Genomic DNA, 22,060 nt, shown 5'->3' on the forward strand with positions numbered 1-22,060 from the left:
TCAATTTAATACGGAAGTTCCGAGTCGTTATAGCCAAATTACTGTAACAGCAGCCTTTTCCTCTAATAACCGAAAATTGTCTAGGTAATATGTTAAATACGGTCAACCATTAATTCATCTATTAATAAACATTGATGACACGTCCTTTCGTTGAGTAAGGTTTTTTTGGAACTTTTGGAAAACCTACTGAGAACTTGCGATATTGGTAGCATGTCGCTAAGGGGTTGGCTTAGCTAACCAAGGACGGATGCTGACAGCGGGCATCGGCATGGAGAAATGTTACGGATGATCGTCGCAGAAGCCTTCGAAATAAACAAAGAGATTTGTCCAGAATTTTGCTTGGGCTAAATCGGATCGAAATTCGGTTGACCGTGTTCTAATAAAGTTCAACGATGGCTTGTGTAAATTGCAAAAAAAAAAAATCGTTGATCTATCGCCAATTGCTCGGTGTTTCGTCTTGCTCATAGGAAGTAATCTATAGACGTCCATATGGACAGAATTATTTGTAAAGATGGATTGAAGTATAGTTCCACCTGCCTATGGACTGGCTACTGAGTATTCAATTATTCTTATTTAAGGTGACACTTGAATATAGCTTGCGGAGAAGAACTTAGCAAACGATGTCCAAAATGAAGAGCACGTTATCCAAATTACTATGCTTCAATTGAAACTATAATAACAATCTTGGCGGGATTTCTAAGCTTCTAGTACTTCGTTACGTAAACGATTTATTTCTAGCGTAGCTAATATTGACGCTTACAATCGTAGAAATCTTTATCTGCTAATTAAACTAACCCTTTTCCCACGTGATTCTTATTAAAGACATGTCAGGCTGTGAGCGACAGCTCTCACCTTACGACTATTAATCTGCCCTCGTTATTGAGTCAGATCACGATTGAAATAAGTTTTATTGAAACATCGAAGTGAATAGGGAAAATCGAGGTCAAATTTATTTCGACAAGGTGTAATATAGACTCATGATGCCATCAATGAGGTATAATACTGTCTGTGACATGATGAATTTCAAATATAGCGTATTACGAGTAGATAGTATATGATTTTAGGAAATTAGAAGCATCGCTGATTGTCTCATGAAGATCGGTCGTGAAGGTTAAGTTCAGCGCTTTAGCAAACCACATTAGAGTACATTATTTCTACTATGATCGATAATGAATTGAACTTGCTGAGTGCAGTCTGCAAGGTAAAAGTCTCGGACCATCTTCGTAACTAACCCTTATTGCGTTGTTAGCTAATCAGTACCTATCGGAAACCTAGGGGCCATTTCCTACGCGTTCTAACTTTGAGTTGTTACTTTCGCTGCTATTTTGGGCGACGATCTACGACCAGCCTATCGGATGACGAACTGCTGTGACCTGGTCTTTTGCAGCCATCCGGATCGCCTTTACGTACCACAACGCATGAAGCAACTTTGATGACTCTGGTCATAGACACGGAGTACGAACTAGCTTTTTTTATGCTGATCGTGCGCGTTCATGTGGTATAGCGGTATGCGTGACTGCAAACAATTCCGAGGAGATTCGTAGCAAGGATCGATATAGTTAAGCACCATTCATTAGCAGCGGACTAAAATGTAAAGAGAGAAAGCTATCGCTAGAGAGAGCCATCTGACCAATCTTTACAATTTGCTGATACGTACACGACTCCACCTATTTATTATAGATATGCCGTTTTCGACGCGTACCAAATATTTATTTTCTCCGACAGCTAGCTAAACTCTTAGGCATCATTACTTCGAACGGGTTTCGCCGGTACTAGCTAGCTTTTCCTCCAACAGACCTATGAAACGGCACGATCACAACATGGCAGAATTTCGAGCACCGGTCGCCGAAGGACCGGAAAAAGCATTCAAGGAACTATTCCTCAGCTAAATGAATCACGTCGCCTACTCGTCGTTTCATCGTCCATTGAAAACTCATTTGTTGATTACCTATACATCATCAACGATCGGTTGCTATAAGTATTTCCTTAACTAATTATCAAAGCAACATGATCAGTTCTACATAGCTAAAGCGCGGGACGTTAAGTCTGTGTGTAATTACAGTAAGTCTGTGGAAATTAAGTTACGACTATTGACGGCTATAATAGGAAGCCGTTTGTGCTGATCGTTGCATACGGTCTGGAAACGAGCGTACCAGATGGGTCGTCAAGCCCTCTCACAGGTCCTGCAGTTGTCCATCCCAGCTGTCATGTACTTGCTGGCCACGAGAAAGTATTTCAAATGAATTTATGAGGGAAAAACGACTTTTCAATTAGTTTACTATGACCTTGTTCTGATTTAGAAAACAACCACTTCAGACCAGCGCCGGTGCTCAATGATTTTTCCAAAGGCGATCACTTTTGTCCGATGCGCATTGATCAGCCTTGCCTACGTATAGACTTTGTCCTCTGGCTGGCTAAACCTAGTCGAGGCTCACTTTAAGGAACATCGGCTCGTGACGAATTAGGTTCCTCTTAGACAGTGGCAATACTCACACAATTTACAGGTGCAATTGGATTGATGCAACTGGCCACCGATCGCTGTGGTTATCTGTACAATATAGCAAGCCAACATCCGATAACCGCAGAGGTCGCACTCAACGACGGAGACTCTGCAGCAGTAACCCGATGTCTAAGCGTCGCCATCAGCAGCGATGCAAACAATAACAACGCTACCTACTCAGTTTGTAGAAGAAGGGATCAAGCTGATTTACCGATCGCGCCGTTCTGTCCATTCGTGATCGTTCCTGGATCGCTGCTAGCAACAGACGTCGTTCGCTAATGCGACTGCTCAGTTATTCTGCGGAGAGGGTAGCGGACTGGAGCGTGCAGGCCCTCTCCACTCGGCTTTATTCCTGTTTAGCTCACGACGATACGCGATATTCGATGCGAGTTCCGCCTGCAGGCAAATTGCAGCCGCAGTCACAGGCTCACTGGCGTCTGGGTGCGTGCGCGGACGAATACAAAGCAAGAGTTCATCAACGACGAAGGTGTCATCGAGTGCAGACGAGTTACTACAGGCCGATTTCATACAGCTTCATTAATTTCGTGCATATTGTAGTAACATAAATTATGAATAGGACCGATCGTGTGTCATGGAGAAACGATGGGTCTGTGAGCCTGCCATAGCACTGACTGTTTAGACAACATCGAAGAGGAAAGTTGCAGCAACACGCCTTTAAAGGCCGAACAACGGGCCTAGTGATTGATTCCGCGAAGTGCAGTGTCTTTTAATAATCGGCTGTTACCGGATTCGCCAGTGACGAAAACGATGACAGGCGCAACGACAGTCGTTAGCTGGTAAAAATACAAATGCGCAGCATTTGGTAAATACATACTCTTTTACAAGAAGCGCAGCAATCAGCCGACCTATACATTTCGGAAGCGGGGGTCCTGTCAACACCGACCGAGCAAGACGACGATCACGCAACTCCTCACCCAGTGTGCATTAGAGATCTGTGCGAAAGCTAATGCTGGCAGTAATTGTGAGCAACGTGAACACAAAATACCGCGAGAATTCTCTAGTGGGAGAGCTTCAAAAGGCACGAGCAATACTGAACTATTGCGACGCTCTACGGAACGACAATAGCAGGGACGGAGGATGATGCAGTAGGCACAGGCAAATTCGACGACCTCAGACTGGCGATGCCGGTAGAGCACCCACATACAAACACAGTGCATCTACCGGTCAACTGAGCAGACTTTGCGATAGCAGGTAGCACCGTTAACAGAGGCACGTCCGCTGGCCATCCGTTGCCTAAGCCATTAACAACAAACGGTGCAACAAATACGCCCTGACTCACACGGACGCTCAAGAGGTTTCATTAGCAGCGCTGAAACAGACCAGTTCCCTAATTTCCATTCCGTCCTATTCTGTTCTATCAGAGAGCGTCGCTGACTGTGGGAAGAGTGTTTACGGTCACGTCGGTCCTAGTAGTGTTACTATCGCTGTTGACGCTGACGGCTGGCTAGCTAGCTAGCTAGCTAGCTGAGTTGGTGCGCTCGATCGAAACGCGAAAGGTGCTCTATAACGCAGTCGAACAGCAATGCGCGCTGTAGTCGCTCGAGTAGAAGAAGCTTAGGGAAAAGGAACGATTGCGGTAGAGCAACGACGGGAGCGGACAAGTCGGCAGTTGGCCGGCTGATCGGAAACCTCTTTGTCCCAAAAATATCCGCAGCCCTAGCGTCTTGGCGACTAACGACCGACACGGTAAAGCCACGCCAGCAACGGCCCATAGTCGACTGTTGCCGTCCTAGCAGACGGTGCGCGATATTATCCCACCATTTAGTTCTGGAGATAGAAAAGAGCTAAGACAGGGAGCGAGAGAAGACCTTAACGTCTTTGTTCTCTATTCTCTGGACACTGCTAGCTACCCGGTGCTGATCGACAACCAATGCTGGTGCTTCTGGTGTTTATTTAGGTATCACTGAGCCAGTGTTAGAGAAAAGTGTTGTTTCGGCGATATACGCCAGCGCGACGAACGTCTGGAAGCGTGCGGCACTTGCGCGCATGCTTAAGCCGCCCAATAGCCAGCGACAGAGCCGAATAGTAAAGAAGGTAGAAGGAGCGATCGTGACGCGTTTTAGCTATTAAATATAACAAAGTAGAATAGGAGAAGTGCTAGAATAAAGGAGAAAGTGATCGTGTGCGAGAAACAGGGAGAGCGCGCGTGAAGGGGACGAATCAGCCATGTTGTTGTGCTAGTGTCGCGCATCGTCAATGTGAAGTAGAGGTGCGCGTAGGCCTGTGCGTCTATAGACGTACTTCTGCAGAAGAAAAGCAGACGAATTAGCGTTGACTGGCGGAGTCGATTGATCGATCGATCGATCGATCGATTGATTGATTCATTGATAGACAACGACAAAGTGCGTGCCAATAAGGAGCCGTTCATTCATCCCGCTTTGACGGTCGAACGTAGCTTAGTGTTGCTTAGCGTATCGCCCGTCACCGTCATCGTTATTATGTTGACACTGTAGAAAGAACCGTTAAGATGAACAGCAGGGGAGCGAAATAATATTATTTCCATCAGAGTTGTTTTGTTAGCACGACACCTATAGCTGCACTGCTAGTCGTCGGTGAGTGGTGGAAAAACGACGACGACGACGACGACGACGACGACGACGACGACGTGTGATAGCGTGCAGTCTTGTTCACCTTACCAACCAATCACGATTCCCATCTTTGTTTGAGAGATATCTCGTACACCCGACCGAGACGTCGACGCTAGCAGGACGGACATCGCCATTAGCATCCTGCAAAACAACAGCTCATCTACCCCTCAACCAAAGAGTTAGTATTCATGCTAGAAAATAGCACTTTGGTCAAGTTATTTTTTCTCACGACTCTTAAACAACAATTACTGCTACGACAATAATAATAGTACTCACAATAATAATTTCTGGTCGTGAAAAGATATCGGCGCTAACACAACGTCGAAGTGGCTGAATTTGAAGCTGATGCGTATGACATGAAGTGGACAGTTTCAGTCGTCGCAAAAAGGCCTTGTCTTTGTCCTATTTCCCTGCTGCCGAATCCCTTTAGCAAAATGTATAGCGAATAGGAGCACAACACCAGTACAGATGTGTCCCGTACATTTTCACGCAGCAGAAATGCTGGGGTTGGGAGTGTTGTCAAAGCTTCTTTTTTCTGTCATTATCTAGGCGTTTATCTCTGGGACATCTCTCTACCTGATGGTAGGAGATGGTTCCCGCATCGGCATCTAAACGAACCTTTCTACCGGAAGAGAACGAAAAATCACTATAGAACACTGTATGAGCTTGATATCGCGCCACAATGACCAGCAAATGATTAAAGATAGTATCCTTATGATCTACAATAGACGAGAAGAATAGTCCTCGAGGTAGGGGCCGTAGAAAGAAAGGAACCACTGCACGTCAGGAGCATGAACACAGACACCACACACGCTACAGACGGATGGAAGTGTTTCGAGGATTAAAAATATAGAAAGTGCAAAATAAAACAGCATTATAGTAGGTTACTATAGTTATACTAATCATAGCAGGAGCGCGTTTCAATCATAGATGACAATGTGATGCTTGTCACTTATGTCATAGCCTTCATTGAGGTCCTGCCGCCGAATACCCGATAAGTAAGGATCCGCAAACGGCCCCTTGCCTATCACGTCTGCAAAGGATCTGTGCAGTTGCACAACTTTAGATTACACGAAGGTCGTGTCGATCTATGCAAGCGACAAACAACAAAAAGCATCCAGATGAAGTTATATGAAAATTCACTGTTGCGCGGCATCGTGGTGGAGAGTGCATACTTCATCGTACGAAGTCAATGGTGTGGGTGGCATCGCAGTAGCGTTTCGAGCGATGACGCCAATACAGATGACGCCAGAAACAGCTGACTCCTGAGAGCCAGCACTTGGAAATAGATTACTATTTCCACCATCTGACGCAAAGAACACTTACGCGCTTACATTTGGCCAGCATCTTGTACACAGTAAAGATGAGATTGTATAGATGACGATGATCCGTCTTTATTTGCTAGATATTTTCCATCGTCGAGACATTATTTAAGAATCAACTCCATAAAATAATAGCAACATTATCTGATAACAGAAATAATAATCTTGAAAGTATTCCATTTTAACATGATACCTCGACTATGATATTATAATGATCGATCACTGACCTCAAAAACACTGTTTACGAGCCGATATACAAGCGGTGACTTCAGTAAATTTAGCTTAAGGATATCCTTATCCTTTAGCGTTGATCTGACTGTAAGAACATCTATACTGGTGAAGCTGCCATGCGTCACTCGGCCGTTGCAGCGTCAATTTGATGTCTAGTTCAGATCTGTTTGTATACAGAATAGAGTACCACCTTACAATCAGCGTTTCGGAACACTTCATACGGACTATCGCGCTAAGACAAATATTTGCGTACAGCTATACTACTTGGATCAGGGAACTATTAGCGAAGGGTTCATTGAAGATCACCCGAGGCTCCCTGGGCCAAGCTAGGCCGAGTCGCACGCGCTTGCTATTGGATCGGATTAGTGAGCGACAAGAGATCTGCCGCCATCACTGCGGTGAGATGACTCGCAAATCGGCAGATGGGTTCACTAGCCATCCGATTATACTGGCCGATCAGCATTGTAAACCGATAAACAATGCCAATGGCCAACGGATTAACTCAGGCTAATTGAAGCTTTTTGACGATAGTCATTTGTATGTTATAGGCTGAGCTTCCACGCAGCAGGCAAGATGCGTCGACAAGTTTGACCTAGCCATTGACGCGTGTATACGACAGGGCGAGTGTAGAAGCGATTCCAGCACGATTTGTTTCTCGGTAGTTTGGTTTGCTGTACACGAGAGGCGGTGAGGGGTTGATGTTCAGGCGGAAGGTGTTACTGTCGAGGAGTTGTCCCCCCGCCCCCGCCCCCGCCCCATTCCCCTTTAACTCTTGCTGCTTAAAGATCTCCCGATGTCTCATTGTTGTAAGTTGCTAGGCCGGTCACGTCGATTCGCCGCTGTGCCTCTACACCTCGTTAGTGTCTTGGAGTACACGGTATAGTGCTTTTGTACGCGATGTAGGATACCGTGTGAGAGGCCAGCCAATCCCAGTACGCTGGCGCCAGGAGGAATCCCGTATTGATCTTCGGCTGAGTCCCAAGCTCACCCCCATATTGATGACGGTTGCTAGCCGGCGAGACGGGACACATATCATAATGAAACACTTACTCGGCGCAAAAACATTCATCCAACCACCCACGTATACTTCACCATTAGACGGGCGTCCAGCCGCTGTGGGGCCGATCTTCAACCCCTTGAGCTTCTGCGGAGATGAACGATTACTAGCTCAATGTCTGCGACTACTGAGTGCAGACGACAGGCACCCGAGCTCACGCAGACCCGCAACTTCTTCGAAGTGCGAAAATCTTCAAGACTTCAAGCTCTCGAGGGCGGAGCAGCGGCACTCATATTGCTCAGATGCGAGGTGACTGGCTCTCAGACAGACTGATTAACAGTGCAGGGTGCGAATAAACATGAAACCGGCCTAACCGACGCCCACTGTGACGACGGCGACTATTACAAACGGGATACCGTGATTGCACAAATTAAGGACTCCGACTGGTGGCAGTGGTGAAGCCAATATGGCGAGTCACCGTGGCGCTCCTGTACTGCTGTACATCAAATTTTCTTTCTGTATTCTACCATATTCCGTACGCAGTCTCACGTCGTCGCTGCAGGACTATTCGAGTTTCCAAGTAGCAGGACTTACAAGAAATTTCAGCTGATGCAAAGTACAACCAGCAACGACATGTGTCCAGCGATAGATGTACACATTTGTGTGGATGTTCGTAATATTTCCTTTACTGGTCATCAATAAAGCATACCCCGTTATTTGGCCAATGCTGGCTACGTACAAAATATAATGTCTCTGTCAATGCTCCAAGAGAAATGGCAAAAACAGCAGATTTTCTTGTTTGAATTCTTCAACCGAGGTGGTCCGTTTCGATATTGAGAAAAGCAGTCGAGACAGCAGCAAAATGATCGCTAGCCATTGAATCGAAGGTAAGCGGACTGAAAATACGATAGCTTTATACTTCGTATTTACTACGCACAGCGCGGTGTAGGGGGATACTACTAAATAGGAAATGAGGCACCGTCTGCAATCCTCTGCTGTGCTAGCCATTTCACTACGAATTCGCGCGACAAGGACACGCACCCGGTTATTCCTCGTCAATTCTAAGCCTCGAAACGAAAACGCAGCGGCTCAGTCATCTTCAAGCAAGATGCCATCTTCACGTCGGACAGCGCATCGTTCAAGACATGATAAGCAGGCGGCAGCAGGTGATAACATTGGGGAGGTCCTTAGTCTATTTCTTGTCGATCGCTAACGTCCCGCTTCGCGTCGATGACGTGAGTCCCCGAAAGGCTGAAGCAGTCAGCGGCTGATCGTTTTCTTTAGTTGGGCTTCATCTTCCGTTTTGCCTTCACTAGCAATTGTCCACTACCTGCTTAAAGCAGGCAGCTGAAAGCGGTGGCAGTAAGAGCTCGAAATAGAAGAGATTTAATTTGGTTTAAGCATTAAGCATTCAATCATCGACAGCTTTGTCTAAGTGAGAGAACGAGTGAACTTTTTGACTATCTTTATGCTTATTGTGCCATCTTTCTGTCTGGTCACTTTCAGAGATTGCCGCAGTGATCAACGCCCGAAAATGACCAGCCGATGTCGACCCGCGGCCTATTTTGTTGGCTGTTTAGTCATCGTCTGCATATGCTTTTACGCTCGGACGGTAGCGACCGCCGAGCCCACAAAACCGGTAAGCGTTTATATATATAGGTTCGATGATAGTGGACTACATTTGTCCATCTCTGATTGCATGGGCCTTCAAAGGTATTGCGTAAACTGGTACGGTGTTACTTGTAAGGTCAATTAAGAATCTGCTAATTTGTACAGCCATATTTGGTAACGCTTTCCCGTGCACTTTAACGCTGTTATTGGATAACTGTGGAAGTTGAGACGAGTGAAGAATTGTATTCCACACGTTTTCAATGTCGTGCAAATACGGCCGCATGCTACGCAATAGATCTCTCCCGAACCTGTTATTTCTACCCCGAATGAGACTACTCCCGCGTTTGTAGTAGACGCGACTGTGCCGTAATGTTTCGTACTACGTTGTTCTCACCATTGTTACAAATGAACTATGCGATTAGTAACATCTTTTATTCTCTGAATTTTTAGACGTTGCCGCATGGTTGTAATGAGTCAGTTTGTGGAAGCGTCGTATCAAAATGCCTCCTGACCCAATCGTGTAAATGTGGGCCAGATCCTGTACGAAACAACATCACCTGCGCTAAAGACTGTTTCTACTGCCTCGACTACCTGTACACGGATTGCTGTTCTTGTGTTGGTACGTTCACTCGCACAATCAGTGCCTTTTACCCAGTCATATGTCCTGAAGGTCAACATGTAGAAGCTTCTCATATATAGTATAGCTTTAGATTTTTGCTAACACCGACGCATTTAAAGGGTATATCTTTTGGTTATGGTTGATGACCATAATCCCCTGAGCGCGTTGTTCCGTACTGTACCATATTATTGAACAGAATATCTACTTAACGACGTTTCAAACATTTTCGAACAGGTAGCCATTATTTATTAAAGTATTTTCCCTTTTAGGATCGGTTTAACCAATGGTGAGATAAACTACGCTATACCGTGTGTGCGTGTATGTTGGCCTTGTTCCAATAAGAAAGAAAAAGAACTCACGCCTATAGAGCGTCTATCAAACACTGCCTCTATTGCTAGATATAACCTAGCCTCTTTAAAGCAGTGTTCAAATATCGTATTCGTTGATTAATTTGCGTTGCTCGTACTCAACAATACGCTGGCCCTTGCACAAAAGACAGCTTTCGTCTGTGCCTATGGCTATACCCAAAGAAAATTTACCTTTCAGCAAATGATCACCCATCGCTGAAACAAGTAGCATTGTATTTATTCAATCTTGTCGTTCATTTTTGTTGTGTTGCCCCTTTGATATTAGATGTTTGCCGAAAAGATAATAGAGAGTTTTCGCTGAGTCAAAAATCAAACGTCGAAGATCTCCCAGACCCGATTCCGGAGCTATTCCAGTTGCTCATGGAAAGTGTCGATGCGTCACAGGGGCGCTGGACGTCCCTATCTTTTCCAGCGCATCACACCGTCATCGGACTCAACAAGGACATACACTTTGTCAGCAGTACGTAATCAGTATCCTCACCAAACATAAAAAAGACGCCGTCGTCGTCGTCAAATTTGTATCGTCACCCTTCGTCTTGTTTAGAGTTTTAGCTCTTTGCTGCCTATTGGGACCCGAGCGACGAACGCGTTCGAATAGCCAACGTAACATGATTACTACGCTAGTCATCATAAAATAGTTTTGTTCAGTAGTAGTTTAATCTCAGCCTGAGTATGCGCATCCAAGGTAGAGAGATTTTTGCAAACACATGAAACATAAGCGACATAGCATATACATACAAAGTCATTCGTGACATAGACATTTTGCTGAATTTTTAAGCACAACCAATGAATGGACGCATTTAGGTTTTCATAGGCTGGCCTTGGGGGGTGTTTGTCATGCAGTGAGATAAGGATCTTTTTCTTTTTACAGTCATCCCGCATCCAGTTGGCATAAATGATTCGATCGACTCGACGCCATCACCGATCAACATCAACCCCACGTATGATTCGAATACAAAAGCCGACGACGTCAACTGTACTGTTGCCTTCATGAAGCCCTGCCTGTCGCTAAACAAATGTCGCGAAAACTGCATGAGTCTTGGCGCCACTAGTTACAGGTGAGCAACAAGTATCGACAAAAAACTACACTTATATAGTTATGGCACAACTAACTTCCTGTGTGTACCATACGAACTTTCACCCCCTATTATGAGGAGAATCTTGTCAATGCCGTGAGACGTTCGCTCATATTCTCCTTGTGTTAGTGACGAAGATAAGCAGCTTTATTTTAATGGACGGGTATAAAAACTATATAATTGTAATACATTTCCCCGTACGTTACTCTGGGCCTGCAGCGGCAGAGCATAAACAAGTGTACAGGTACTATCCTGAGCTGAACCTGTTGAATACGCGAGACCCGAATAGATTAAAGCGATTTGGTGGTATCTTCTCTTGGTGAAGAGATCTCGAATGAGCGAGACGACATAACGCCACGGCCGGTGGGCTAGACACGTAGACAGAGTAAGGCATACGTTTGCTTGTTCCTTCGAGAAGAATACCTAGATGCCGAAGCAATTAGGCAACCCTGTGAGAGGGGCTACGTCAGTAGAGATATGGTTTCACAAACAACGAATGGATATGGACAAGCAGATTGCCTAACCGTAATAAATGCCAGAACTAGAATGTAGAAGTAAAACTAGATTCATAATTCTTAACGTGTGACTGACGGGGCGGGAATAAACTGATTTCTGTCTTATTCTAGTACTGGACAGTTGTCCTAAAAGACCAAAATACATCAGATGCGAGAAGGTTTACTTTGTACACTTGCATTATGTAGTAAGCATCATCGCTATCCGTTTATCACTTCTATTAGCACGGTGATCACGTCTCTGCAGTGGTGCCCTATGAATGGCTGATGTGCCTTCTCGCCGTAAAAAGTTCGTTTAGTAGGTATTCGTTACTAGCAATAGAATAGCGACCGGTATTTCTAGTCATTATGCTCTAACGCTGCTGCCTGTTCTCGTTTATGTGCGCAGATGGTTTCACGATGGGTGCTGCGAGTGTGTGGGAAGTACTTGCCTCAACTATGGTCTTCATGAAGGCCGCTGTCAACAATGTCCGCTGAACAACGAGTTCCTGACAGACAATGATGACAATGACGAAGAGACTGTGATCGAAAATCCTGACAGTAAGTGTCAATTTTCACCTGTTTTTTTGTTGTACTGAATGCTCGATCTACTTGATAGTCTTACGTCCGTACCACAACATGATTTGTGAGAGTGTCCTGACAACTTTTTCCATTAAAACGATTCTACGATCTGGTCAGATCCCGGTCTCTCTCCCCCTGGGTATGCTTAAAGCCAGCCGTTGCTGTATTGTAACTGAATGATCATTCTAAGTGGCTAAACAACTATGATATGAATATTTTCAATTATAGGCCGGCCGAGTCCACCGGCGTTGAGTCCTTCCGTAGCAAGCTCCCCAGTTCATGTAGATGTAAGTGAGGAACCAAACGGCGTCGAACGAACGGAGTCAGCTTTGCCCGTGACATCAGAAGCTTCACCGGCGAGTTTTGCCACCGTCTCGGAAACAATTCCAGTTCACCAGATGTCCGCTTTGCCCAATGGAAACAGTAGCGGCGCTAACCAAAGCAAAACCGCCGTTCCCGTAGCGTCTAGTGAGCCTTTAGGAAAGCTTCATAAAGCTGATGATAATAGTCTAGCAGCATAAGTCGATTGTGCTCTTTAGCACACAACCTAAAGTTAGGGCGTTTACGTTCTAATAAAGACGAGGAGCACGTTCTTACGACACTGTTGACAAAATGTAAGAACACGCCACTCGCTAGATGATAAGAAAAACAGTCAAATTTAATTTGTAAATTAGTCTTTAAAATAGCTCTTTCCCTTTCCCCATCTCTCTCCCCTCCCCTCCCTCTCCCTCTCTCTCTCCCCCTCCCTCTCTTATATATATTACCCATAATAATTATGCTTTTCAAATGATCGGCGGTGTAGTCAAAACGGCTGACATCTAATAATCATCGAAGCACACACGCATAACACATACACGATCTGTAAATATAAATGTATTAGTACATGATATAAAATAATAGGCAAGTATTTATTATTTATATAAAAAGAAAATACGAGAAGACAACAAGTGTGAAGATTAGAGCTAGAGTGACTAGAGAAAGTGGACTCTGACGGTGTAGAAATGGAGAGATGAAGAAAGACTTAACGATGCAAATGCAGATGCTTATGTAAGTAGGTCAAGTCGAAGATAAACATGGGACAAAAACAGACTTGTTATATAACAAACTTGATGAAAATAGAAAATTGCTGCAGATAAAAGCGTGTCTTCGAACGAAGCGTAGGGCTACGTATTTGTTCGCTTTGTTTCCAACATGGACACGCCGATGGTGCTTATTGTCGATCTCCGTTGTCCTTGAGCCTGGCTTTTCGTTTCTACTGGCGGGCAGACACTTGAGCGGAATCGCTTTTTGTATCATAGACATCAAACGAATATACATAAATATATATACAATCGTATAATGAACCTTCCAGATTATATATAATAGACAATGTATCCGTTAAAGTTCTCGTGAATTACGTTGTTAAAATAGATGGTTAATGTACCGAGCACTTACGCGACTTAGAGTCAACTTTTGATGGCCGGATAAACACAAACAGACACACACACAAATGAACATACGCAGCCATACACAAAGATACAGACTTTGTATTTATTTTAGCATACATACATACATACATACATACAGATAGAAAAAAATGGAATAAAGTACAACAGACAATGTTTCAATGAAGTAGATCTTCAAGTATCAATTCACAAATGAAAATCATAGTAACAATATTGTCAGTAGCAGAATAAGAAATAGGTGGTGATGATGAATGAAGGTGGTGTAAGTAAATCGACCAATGTCTTCGCTTGAAAAGTTTCAACAAAGCCATAATCACGATGTTGAATAAATTACTGTTAATTGTACGTCAATGTAATATTTTAATATTAATTCATATGGCTATTATCATTATTATTGTATTAAAAGAAAGAAAAATACGAAAAGTAAAATTACTAATAAAATGATAAAAATAATAAAACGAAAAGAAAAATGAAGTAAATAAGAGGCTGTGTCTCTAAGGAAAACTAAACTCTCTGCGAACGAGTCTTTTTATTAGGTATTGTAAACATAAGTATAGACAGAATAGCGTAGAGACGACTCTTTTCCCAGGTGTTTTTTCTGAAATTCGGCTTATTTATTTTCGGAACATAAATTTACTTTCTATTATAGGGTTGATCATTTACGAACGATCCTTTATCAAGTTCCTTTGAATGAACCGTCTTTAATATAGCGCAATTTTTGACATCACGGCGAATTCTGGCCGGGGCTCGTAGACGTAAACAGATAAATGCTCTAGAGGAGCCAAAGAGATAAGAAAAAAAAAGATCGATTTTTTCATACTACACCAGTGCTCCACGTGTACTAAGCGTAGGCTCTACTGCGTGGTCCTTTTTTCGGAGAATACTTATATGGGCTCGGGTAGACACTCTCGAAAAGGCCGAGAAGTGCTACAACCCTGTAGCAGCACAGAGAAATTCTGTGCCTAGGATCGACCTCAGCTATTGCCGCTATGGCCCTGTCAGTTAACGGAGATGTAATTCGTTCGTCTGCTGAAAGCAAGCAGCGTGCGCGAGACGCACCAACAAATGGAGAGATCAGCCAGTCGTTCATCGCGCTCCGCCGTGCTATGATCTGCGGTGCGTACAGAACCGCTGAACAAAACATGCACGTTGCTCATGGGAAGTTTGCGCTGCGGCCGTTCGATGGAGCAGGACAATACTGAGGGGCAGGAACGTTGGATCGAGAGGGAGGTGACAATGAAACGAAAGAAAGACAGGTAGCCTGCCATAATGTCCATTGCCGCTGTCGCGGGTAGTGCTTCTGGCGAAGAGAGTAAAAAGCGTTATTTCTACAACGATCCACCGCCAAGCAGCATCGCTCAAGCGGGGAACGAGTTTTCAATTCGACCATAATGGACTATTTTTGCGCGGACTTGAGTCATCCGACTTCAGTCTTGTTCGAGTAAACCAGCGGCGCTATAAGGACATCAGAAAACAGCGGTTCGCGAATGGATCCACGCTATCGGTGCTTTCCAAGCCCGTTCTGGCGTAGACCCGACTTTAGAGGCAAACTCCTCATACAAAATAATGAAGTAGGGCCTTGCTATAGTTTGTAGTAGAGTTGCTTTAAGTAAGTAAGGTCGAATAGAATGGAAGCAAGTTGAATCCAGTTCGATGACGACGCCTCTGATATGGCGACCACCACCGAACAAGTCTGTTTCAACAAATCATCAGGCGAAAAAGTTCCTTAAGCTTGGCCTGTATCCAAAAAAACACGTTCAGAGAGGGAAGAGTGGCACAATTGTGGTATTGGCAAAATGTACTTTATTTTATTTGGGTTCTGTCGCTACATCAGGTCAGATTAAAAAGCTTGGCCAAATGAAATGTCCGTAATAATTCTCCTATATATAGCGCCATCTGTTGTAGGGTAGTATACAGTTTGTTATGAATCTCACTGACATGGATGTGTGTTATCGATGCCATGAGTACGAATCGAAGTATTATCTGGTTGAAGATCTAAATATCGACTCGAAGAAAAATAGTAATCTATTTCCCAGCAAATAAAATGCTTCTTTTGTCTATATATCAAACCTCGTCCGGGCCAAGGTATGGACACAGTATATAGTACTACTACTTTGCACAATTATAGACACACTTTGCGAGACATCGAAATTTCATAAATCCAGTACATTAAAACTAAAGAATTTGACTGTTATTCCAGTGGCGTTTCTACCAATGCGTAACCGGCCACGACGGCCGAGTGGAGTGCTCCGAGCATAGATCTCAAAACAATGGTATAGCTCTTGTGGTATAGTCCGCACACCCATGTTGAAGGTGTCCCATTAAGTTAAAGGTGTCCAGTTTGCAAAACTACGTTCTAGCCACGGCAATCTTCATACCTGCGGATATGTACTATCGGAAGTTTTTGTGTTTCTTTCTACACGTCTTCAATAATATCCCATAAATTCGATGACATTCTACACTTAGTGCCGTTTGGAGTGCTTACCTAATAGCATGGTGTAGTGCTATATATACTCATTATGTGGCGCTTGGCACAAACTCTTAATGCCATTTCTACTTTTCGAATGAAGATAGACCGACAGCGTCATGGATCTTGTCGAAACCATCAGAACCCAGATGCTTCTCTTTGTCTGCGAAGATTCTCGGTGTCCCGGTGCGACGTCATCAGTGCGCTATGTCATGCACAATTCTATACGACGAAAAGAAGAAGTGCTCGGACGCAAACGTTATCGCTTGAACGAAACATGATGCTGAGTGGTGTATCAGCGTTAACTCATCGCGCAGACAACTGTAGTCAATCGACTACTACTATCCTACAATGAACAATGCGCCAGCTAAGCAGTTGCTTTACGGGCTATGAAACTATATTTCGCTTTCGTTTTTCAATCTGCTGTCCCAGTTTGTGATTGGGTGAAGTCCCGTGAAGTGCCTAAAATGTTGCTGGTTCAGTAGTGACAGTGAATTTCCTCGCTGCACTTCGCGTCGAAAGTATAGTGGTTCGGGGGGACATGCCCGACCTTTCGACCGCCTCGTACGGTTATAGATGAACTAACCTGGACAATGGTCGTAGTGTGGTAGTTGTATGTGGTGACGGAACATATTCTGTTTCGTCCACCTACTCGACTATCGTCGACCGCCTTAATTTCAGAGAAGATCACATTCCATCCTCAGTGAAACCACAGCTTTAAATTGAATTTCGCCTTTGGTCCTATCTTGGTCCTAGTCCAGTCCACTTACATCATAGCCATAGCTTAAAAGGGCAACTTTGAATACGGAGACAGCAGTCAATGTTTCAGTGATAGCAGTAGGACATGCAATCGCCATTGCTTTGTACATATACACTTGGGCGTGTCTAGTCAACGTCATTTAGCCTTTAGGCGGGCCATAATAGGCTATAACATGAGTCGAGAACTAAACCGAGCTGGTTAAGTTTATGTTACGCTTCCCCGTAACATGCGTCGCCGCTAAATATCGATACAACTGAGTCAAATAGAGACATATATGGCCGTCAACCTGTCCGAATATAGCCTTTTATGATCTGTTGATATCATGACAGTAGCCGAAATGCGCTTATATTTTTAGTCATTTTACATAAAGAGATTTATTTAGATAAAGAAGTGTTACATAAGTAAGGACGAAGCATCGGCGCTCGCGGTAATATTAATAGTACTTAGATGCATACGAAGCTTTTCATAATGGACATTGTTGGGGATGTGCGCAGTCGTGGAGTAGCAGTTCGGATCTGTTCATCCATCAAGTCCTGTACTGCCTACAACGCTGTCCAGTGTCTAAAAATGCCTAACTTTTCAGGTGTATCAGTCACTAAGCAAAAAAAGAGTTTCACGTACACAATACCTACAGAAAACTACACGCCCCCAGGGCTCGGCAGTGTCGCAGATAAACCTTTATACGATACGTTATTTTTTGTTCCTCTCCTAATAGATTTGTAGATCGTATCGTGTATACCAAATCAAATATTAAACGAAAAATATTTATGACTTTTCTAAGAAAACGTCAATTTGTTTTTATAATCTTAGCAGAACTTACTTGTTTCAGTGAAGTTTGCTGATATATTTCGTCGGTTATTTCTATCCTTCCTTCACTTCAGAACACGCGTTCTTACCTAAGTGAGCGAATAATAATGAAACGAAACTCCATAAACTTTTTTTTTTTTTTGTTTTCGGAGAGTTTCATTTTTGCTTAGACTAGTTAGGCTGAATAACCTCCCTAGCGAGTTCTATATCATTGGTTAACAAAGCGCTTCCAAGCGACAGGATCGCGTGGATTTCTTTCTTTGAAACTAATCTATTTTCTTTAAATCAAGTTACGTTTCGTGCCTGGTAACCGAATTCACCCGGTAAATACATGACGAACGTGTGTTTGTGAGGAGCCGAAAGGCGATGATATTTAGGTGATATAAACAGACTTTTAATTTAAAGGTTACTAACTTTTTTCTAGTGTCTACCTGTCTATCAGTTGTTTATCTGAGTCACCAACAATACACGCCTCGTCGATTCCATGTACGATTTTGTAAAAAGGAATATTACTCTTCAAGTGGTTTGTTCATACTTTCCTAACATCCTGTGTCCTTGCACAAGGTATTGTACAGGAATCAGGATTCAGTTTTTATATTTTTGACCACTATCGTCGTATGATGCCTAAACCGTTCTATCCAGTCGGCCTAATAGATGATGCAGCAGTCCCGGCTGTTTATTGTTATCATGATTTAAGTGTCCATTGTAATATTCGACGTATTTCTATACAGATAAATTATATGAATTTGCCTAATATTGCCGAATTGGGTAGACGCTAGTTTATAAACTTCTAGGAAGGAAATAGAACTTCTAGGAAGTTGTTGTTAAAGAAATTTACATTCATTAGCAATATAAGTTATATTATTGATCGTATTCTACTTTTACTTAATCGAAGACGATTATTTTAAAATCAAGATCTTTTTTTTCTGATTTTTGATTCAGTAGTTATCGCAATTTGAAGGTATGGAGAGGCGTATCCTTGAGCTGAAACAATAATTATTTTTTCTGTAGTCGTAATTATTTAGTACCTAATTATCTCTCTGCCATATCAATCCGTGTCTACTTATAACGACGGGCTATATACAATAGATATTACAAAGCGGCATTACGAGCCCATGGGGATTCAATTTCGAATAAGAGTGGCGTTATTAAGGCATCATGCATGAGTTAAGCAAAAAGTGCTGTTAAGACAATGGCATAATAATATATCATTGCTCAGATCTCATATGTTTTCCACGCTAGTAATAACTCGTTGGATGCCCCTAAATAAGATCCTGATGTCGCTCTAACTCGTGCGTGATGGAAGCACAATTACTGTTATTAAGTTAACGAATCCGTCGTGCGAGTTCACGTTCTGTCCAGTCATCTCTCGTTTGCTGATTCGGTGGCGATGTATTGAGAATCAAGCTAGATTCAGGAAATATGTTTTACTCGACCATTGTTTGCAGATCTTTCGGGCATGGCCTATAAAACACAGCTGAAATTTTGACGTTGCCTGCGTATTCCAGTGTTAGACGAACCAGCGAAACGGGTGGAAGCTTGGCAAGGCCACAAAAATCATACGCGAGACGACTAAGCGTTTTTGATTTATCAAATATTCGAAGAATATCTTGCCAACTAAAATACTTCCATTAAATATGTTCTCTTCTATAAAAAATAAATATAAAAGCAACTCTTCGATGGTAGCCATTTTATTTTTTCTATGTAGATATTGCATTTATTAACGATTCGGTCACAAATTTGAGGGGTCCTTCCTAAAATCGAACCCTTTTTGCTTAAGCTCATAACTGTAGTACGCTCGGTCAATCATCCCATTCATTGAGGCGTATCGCGGTCGTATATCACGGGTTCGTATCACCAAGCAGCCATCGCAATGGCCATACCATCATTCTTATAGAGTTTAGCCATCGTGACAATGACGACGATCTAACAATTAAACGGAGAAACATAGGCAAGGCCGGCTCTCATCAGCTGCTGCTTCGGTATCCATTCCTTCTCAGGAGGCAACAGTAACTCAGCATTGGCACGCACTCCTTGCCGAGTGCAAGGGACACTCGCTAGCTAGTTGATGAGAGATCTTATTCTTTTTCCAGGCGATCCATCGCGATCTTGTAGATCTCGTCATAACGAACGGGCACCAACCGTCCGCAGCAGCAGCAGCAGCAAAAAGTAGACGCGACGATTTTTCGATTTTTGTTGCTCGACAAGCGTCGCATAGCCGTTGAAAACTATACGGCAGAGAAAATAGATCTAGTATAGCGAAGTGGATCAGGCCGGTATACGTTTCTAGCCTAAATCAAAGGTGATTTATTGAGTTGCCTCTGTGTTGAAACTGTCGTGAAATTGTCGTAGAAAATCTTCTGTCTGTTCACATAACGGGCCAAATCAAATTGATAGGGTATTTAAATAAACTCCTAAACAGGCTGTCACGTAAATACAGATCAATTCATAAAACTCGACATATTCATTATCAATGATTCCTACCCCCCCCCCCCCCCACCCCACTCCCCAATATAAGAGATTATGGGTTATTTTTAGCAACATTAATGATCATTAGGTGCGTTTTATTCGCATAACTCCTCCTGCAAGATGTGGGATCTATGCTTAACGTATGGATTTTTCTGAGCTTTTTAGTTAGGGAACTCACTATTTGTTGAAGACTGATACTAGCGGTATCGTCAATCGTCTTGTTTGATGAGCTTGCTTCACTGAATTGATCTAAGGAGATCAGGAAGTTAAATTTCGTATCAGAAAAAAAAACATTTTCCACGCATTTCGTATCTTGTGAGAATTTCTCGCGTATTAAGAGTTAACGTACGATAACACGACAAATGCGAATTTTTCCAATGAACTTAAATAGGTAAAGCCAATACAGCTAGATAACTCAGTATTTCATACAATATATCCCGCTGTTTTTGTAAACTACGTATGCCACGAAATGTGTTAATGGGATTTATGCTGATAACAAGGCTAAGCTAGACTGAATAAGGTTACGCAGTATACACTCAAAGATACGTTCGGAGATGCGAAAGATGTAAAGGAACTGATTAAACAGACCTATACAATCGTAGCTTGTTTACTACAATGGACGAGATTTTTCGATTTTGTCCGAGTTTCGTTCATGTTTTATGAACACTGTTGGCCACTTAAAAAATAAATCAGGAATAGCGTACTGACGATGAGGTCGCCCGGTCGGTTCCCCTACGTTCTCGTTGTCGGCGCTGCTACCTTAATGGAGCCACGACAACTAAATGAAAAATGACATCAGATTAAGCATCTCGCGATTGCATACAAGCACTGCTATTAGCGCCATAATCTCGACACTGTATTTTTCCTTCTTTGATAGTTAAGTGGTAGGAGTATCGTGCACTATCGACTATCTTGCCAGTCCCATCTTCTCAATCTGGTTGTGGATTTGCGTTTAGTATAGCATAAATACAATGTACATGAACGAAACTGCCATCTCCAGAGGACTGTAATTCCATTTTTGGTCGTCGTCACGTTGATCAAACATAACCATCATCACTAACGGTGCCGTTGTTGTTTGTTTAAGGCGATGTCGCCGGACGGCGGAATGCCGCTAACCATTTCTGTGCATCGTCTTCACCCTCATGTGAGCGAACGGACTGTGATTCTAGTTGGGCCTGTATTGGTCGAATGAACAAAGCATATCTTGGAGAGTCCCACAGTGCCGCTGCGCGTTAACGAGGTGTGAGGTTACACGGCGGATGTTTAGCGTTACCGTTGCCGTCGCAGACAGGGCTGGCCTGGGCGTCCTATAGCAATTGATCCACTGCAATTAACCGCACACGTCACGGCATACGATGTCGAATCGGGCAGCGTGGATCACGACCGTTCGAAACGTACGCGTTCGTGCACGCGAGACTCTAGAGCAATTCCGCTTATTTGCCTATCTAGATTGATAAATATCATAGTACATGTTTACATGCCCGAATTTCTGTAGCTCTTTTCACACATATCAATATGCGTGATCTTCGATCGTTTCAATAAGTTGCGAGTACTTACCGTTGAGCCGCGCCCTACTCACAGCGCTGAACGCTTGCCTGAGATAGCGTTCAACACCATCGGGGTGCACATTTTGTACTATGGCCATGTTATCATTGCTGTTTTTGAATAATAACAAGAGCAGCGAAATGACAATTGGCCGTAACTCA

General features: G+C 43.4%; 1 protein-coding gene across 1 annotated transcript; it reads left to right on the forward strand.

Annotated features, from left to right (window-relative positions):
* The first annotated feature begins 904 nt into the window (after nucleotides 1-904).
* LOC111260031 (twisted gastrulation protein homolog 1-A) lies at nucleotides 905-14,360 on the forward strand. The gene is made up of 7 exons (XM_022832499.2): nucleotides 905-5,287; nucleotides 9,166-9,298; nucleotides 9,721-9,889; nucleotides 10,523-10,717; nucleotides 11,129-11,315; nucleotides 12,234-12,385; nucleotides 12,635-14,360. Exons 2-7 carry the CDS (start codon nucleotides 9,194-9,196, stop codon nucleotides 12,925-12,927), a joined length of 1,101 nt encoding a protein of 366 aa, XP_022688234.1. The 5' UTR covers nucleotides 905-5,287; nucleotides 9,166-9,193; the 3' UTR covers nucleotides 12,928-14,360.
* Nucleotides 14,361-22,060: the final 7,700 nt, after the last annotated feature.

Source organism: Varroa jacobsoni, unplaced genomic scaffold (assembly GCF_002532875.2).
Source record: "Varroa jacobsoni isolate VJ856 unplaced genomic scaffold, vjacob_1.0 scaffold_392, whole genome shotgun sequence".
Taxonomy (NCBI): Eukaryota; Metazoa; Arthropoda; class Arachnida; order Mesostigmata; family Varroidae; genus Varroa; species Varroa jacobsoni.

Excerpts from the sequence above, each read along its gene's own strand:
- LOC111260031 (XM_022832499.2), top strand. The coding sequence starts at position 9,194 with ATGACCAGCCGATGTCGACCCGCGGCCTATTTTGTTGGCTGTTTAGTC. Across the intron at positions 9,890-10,522 it reads GGATTGCTGTTCTTGTGTTG|ATGTTTGCCGAAAAGATAAT; the intron begins GTACGTTCACTC and ends CTTTGATATTAG. Across the intron at positions 11,316-12,233 it reads CTTGGCGCCACTAGTTACAG|ATGGTTTCACGATGGGTGCT; the intron begins GTGAGCAACAAG and ends TTATGTGCGCAG.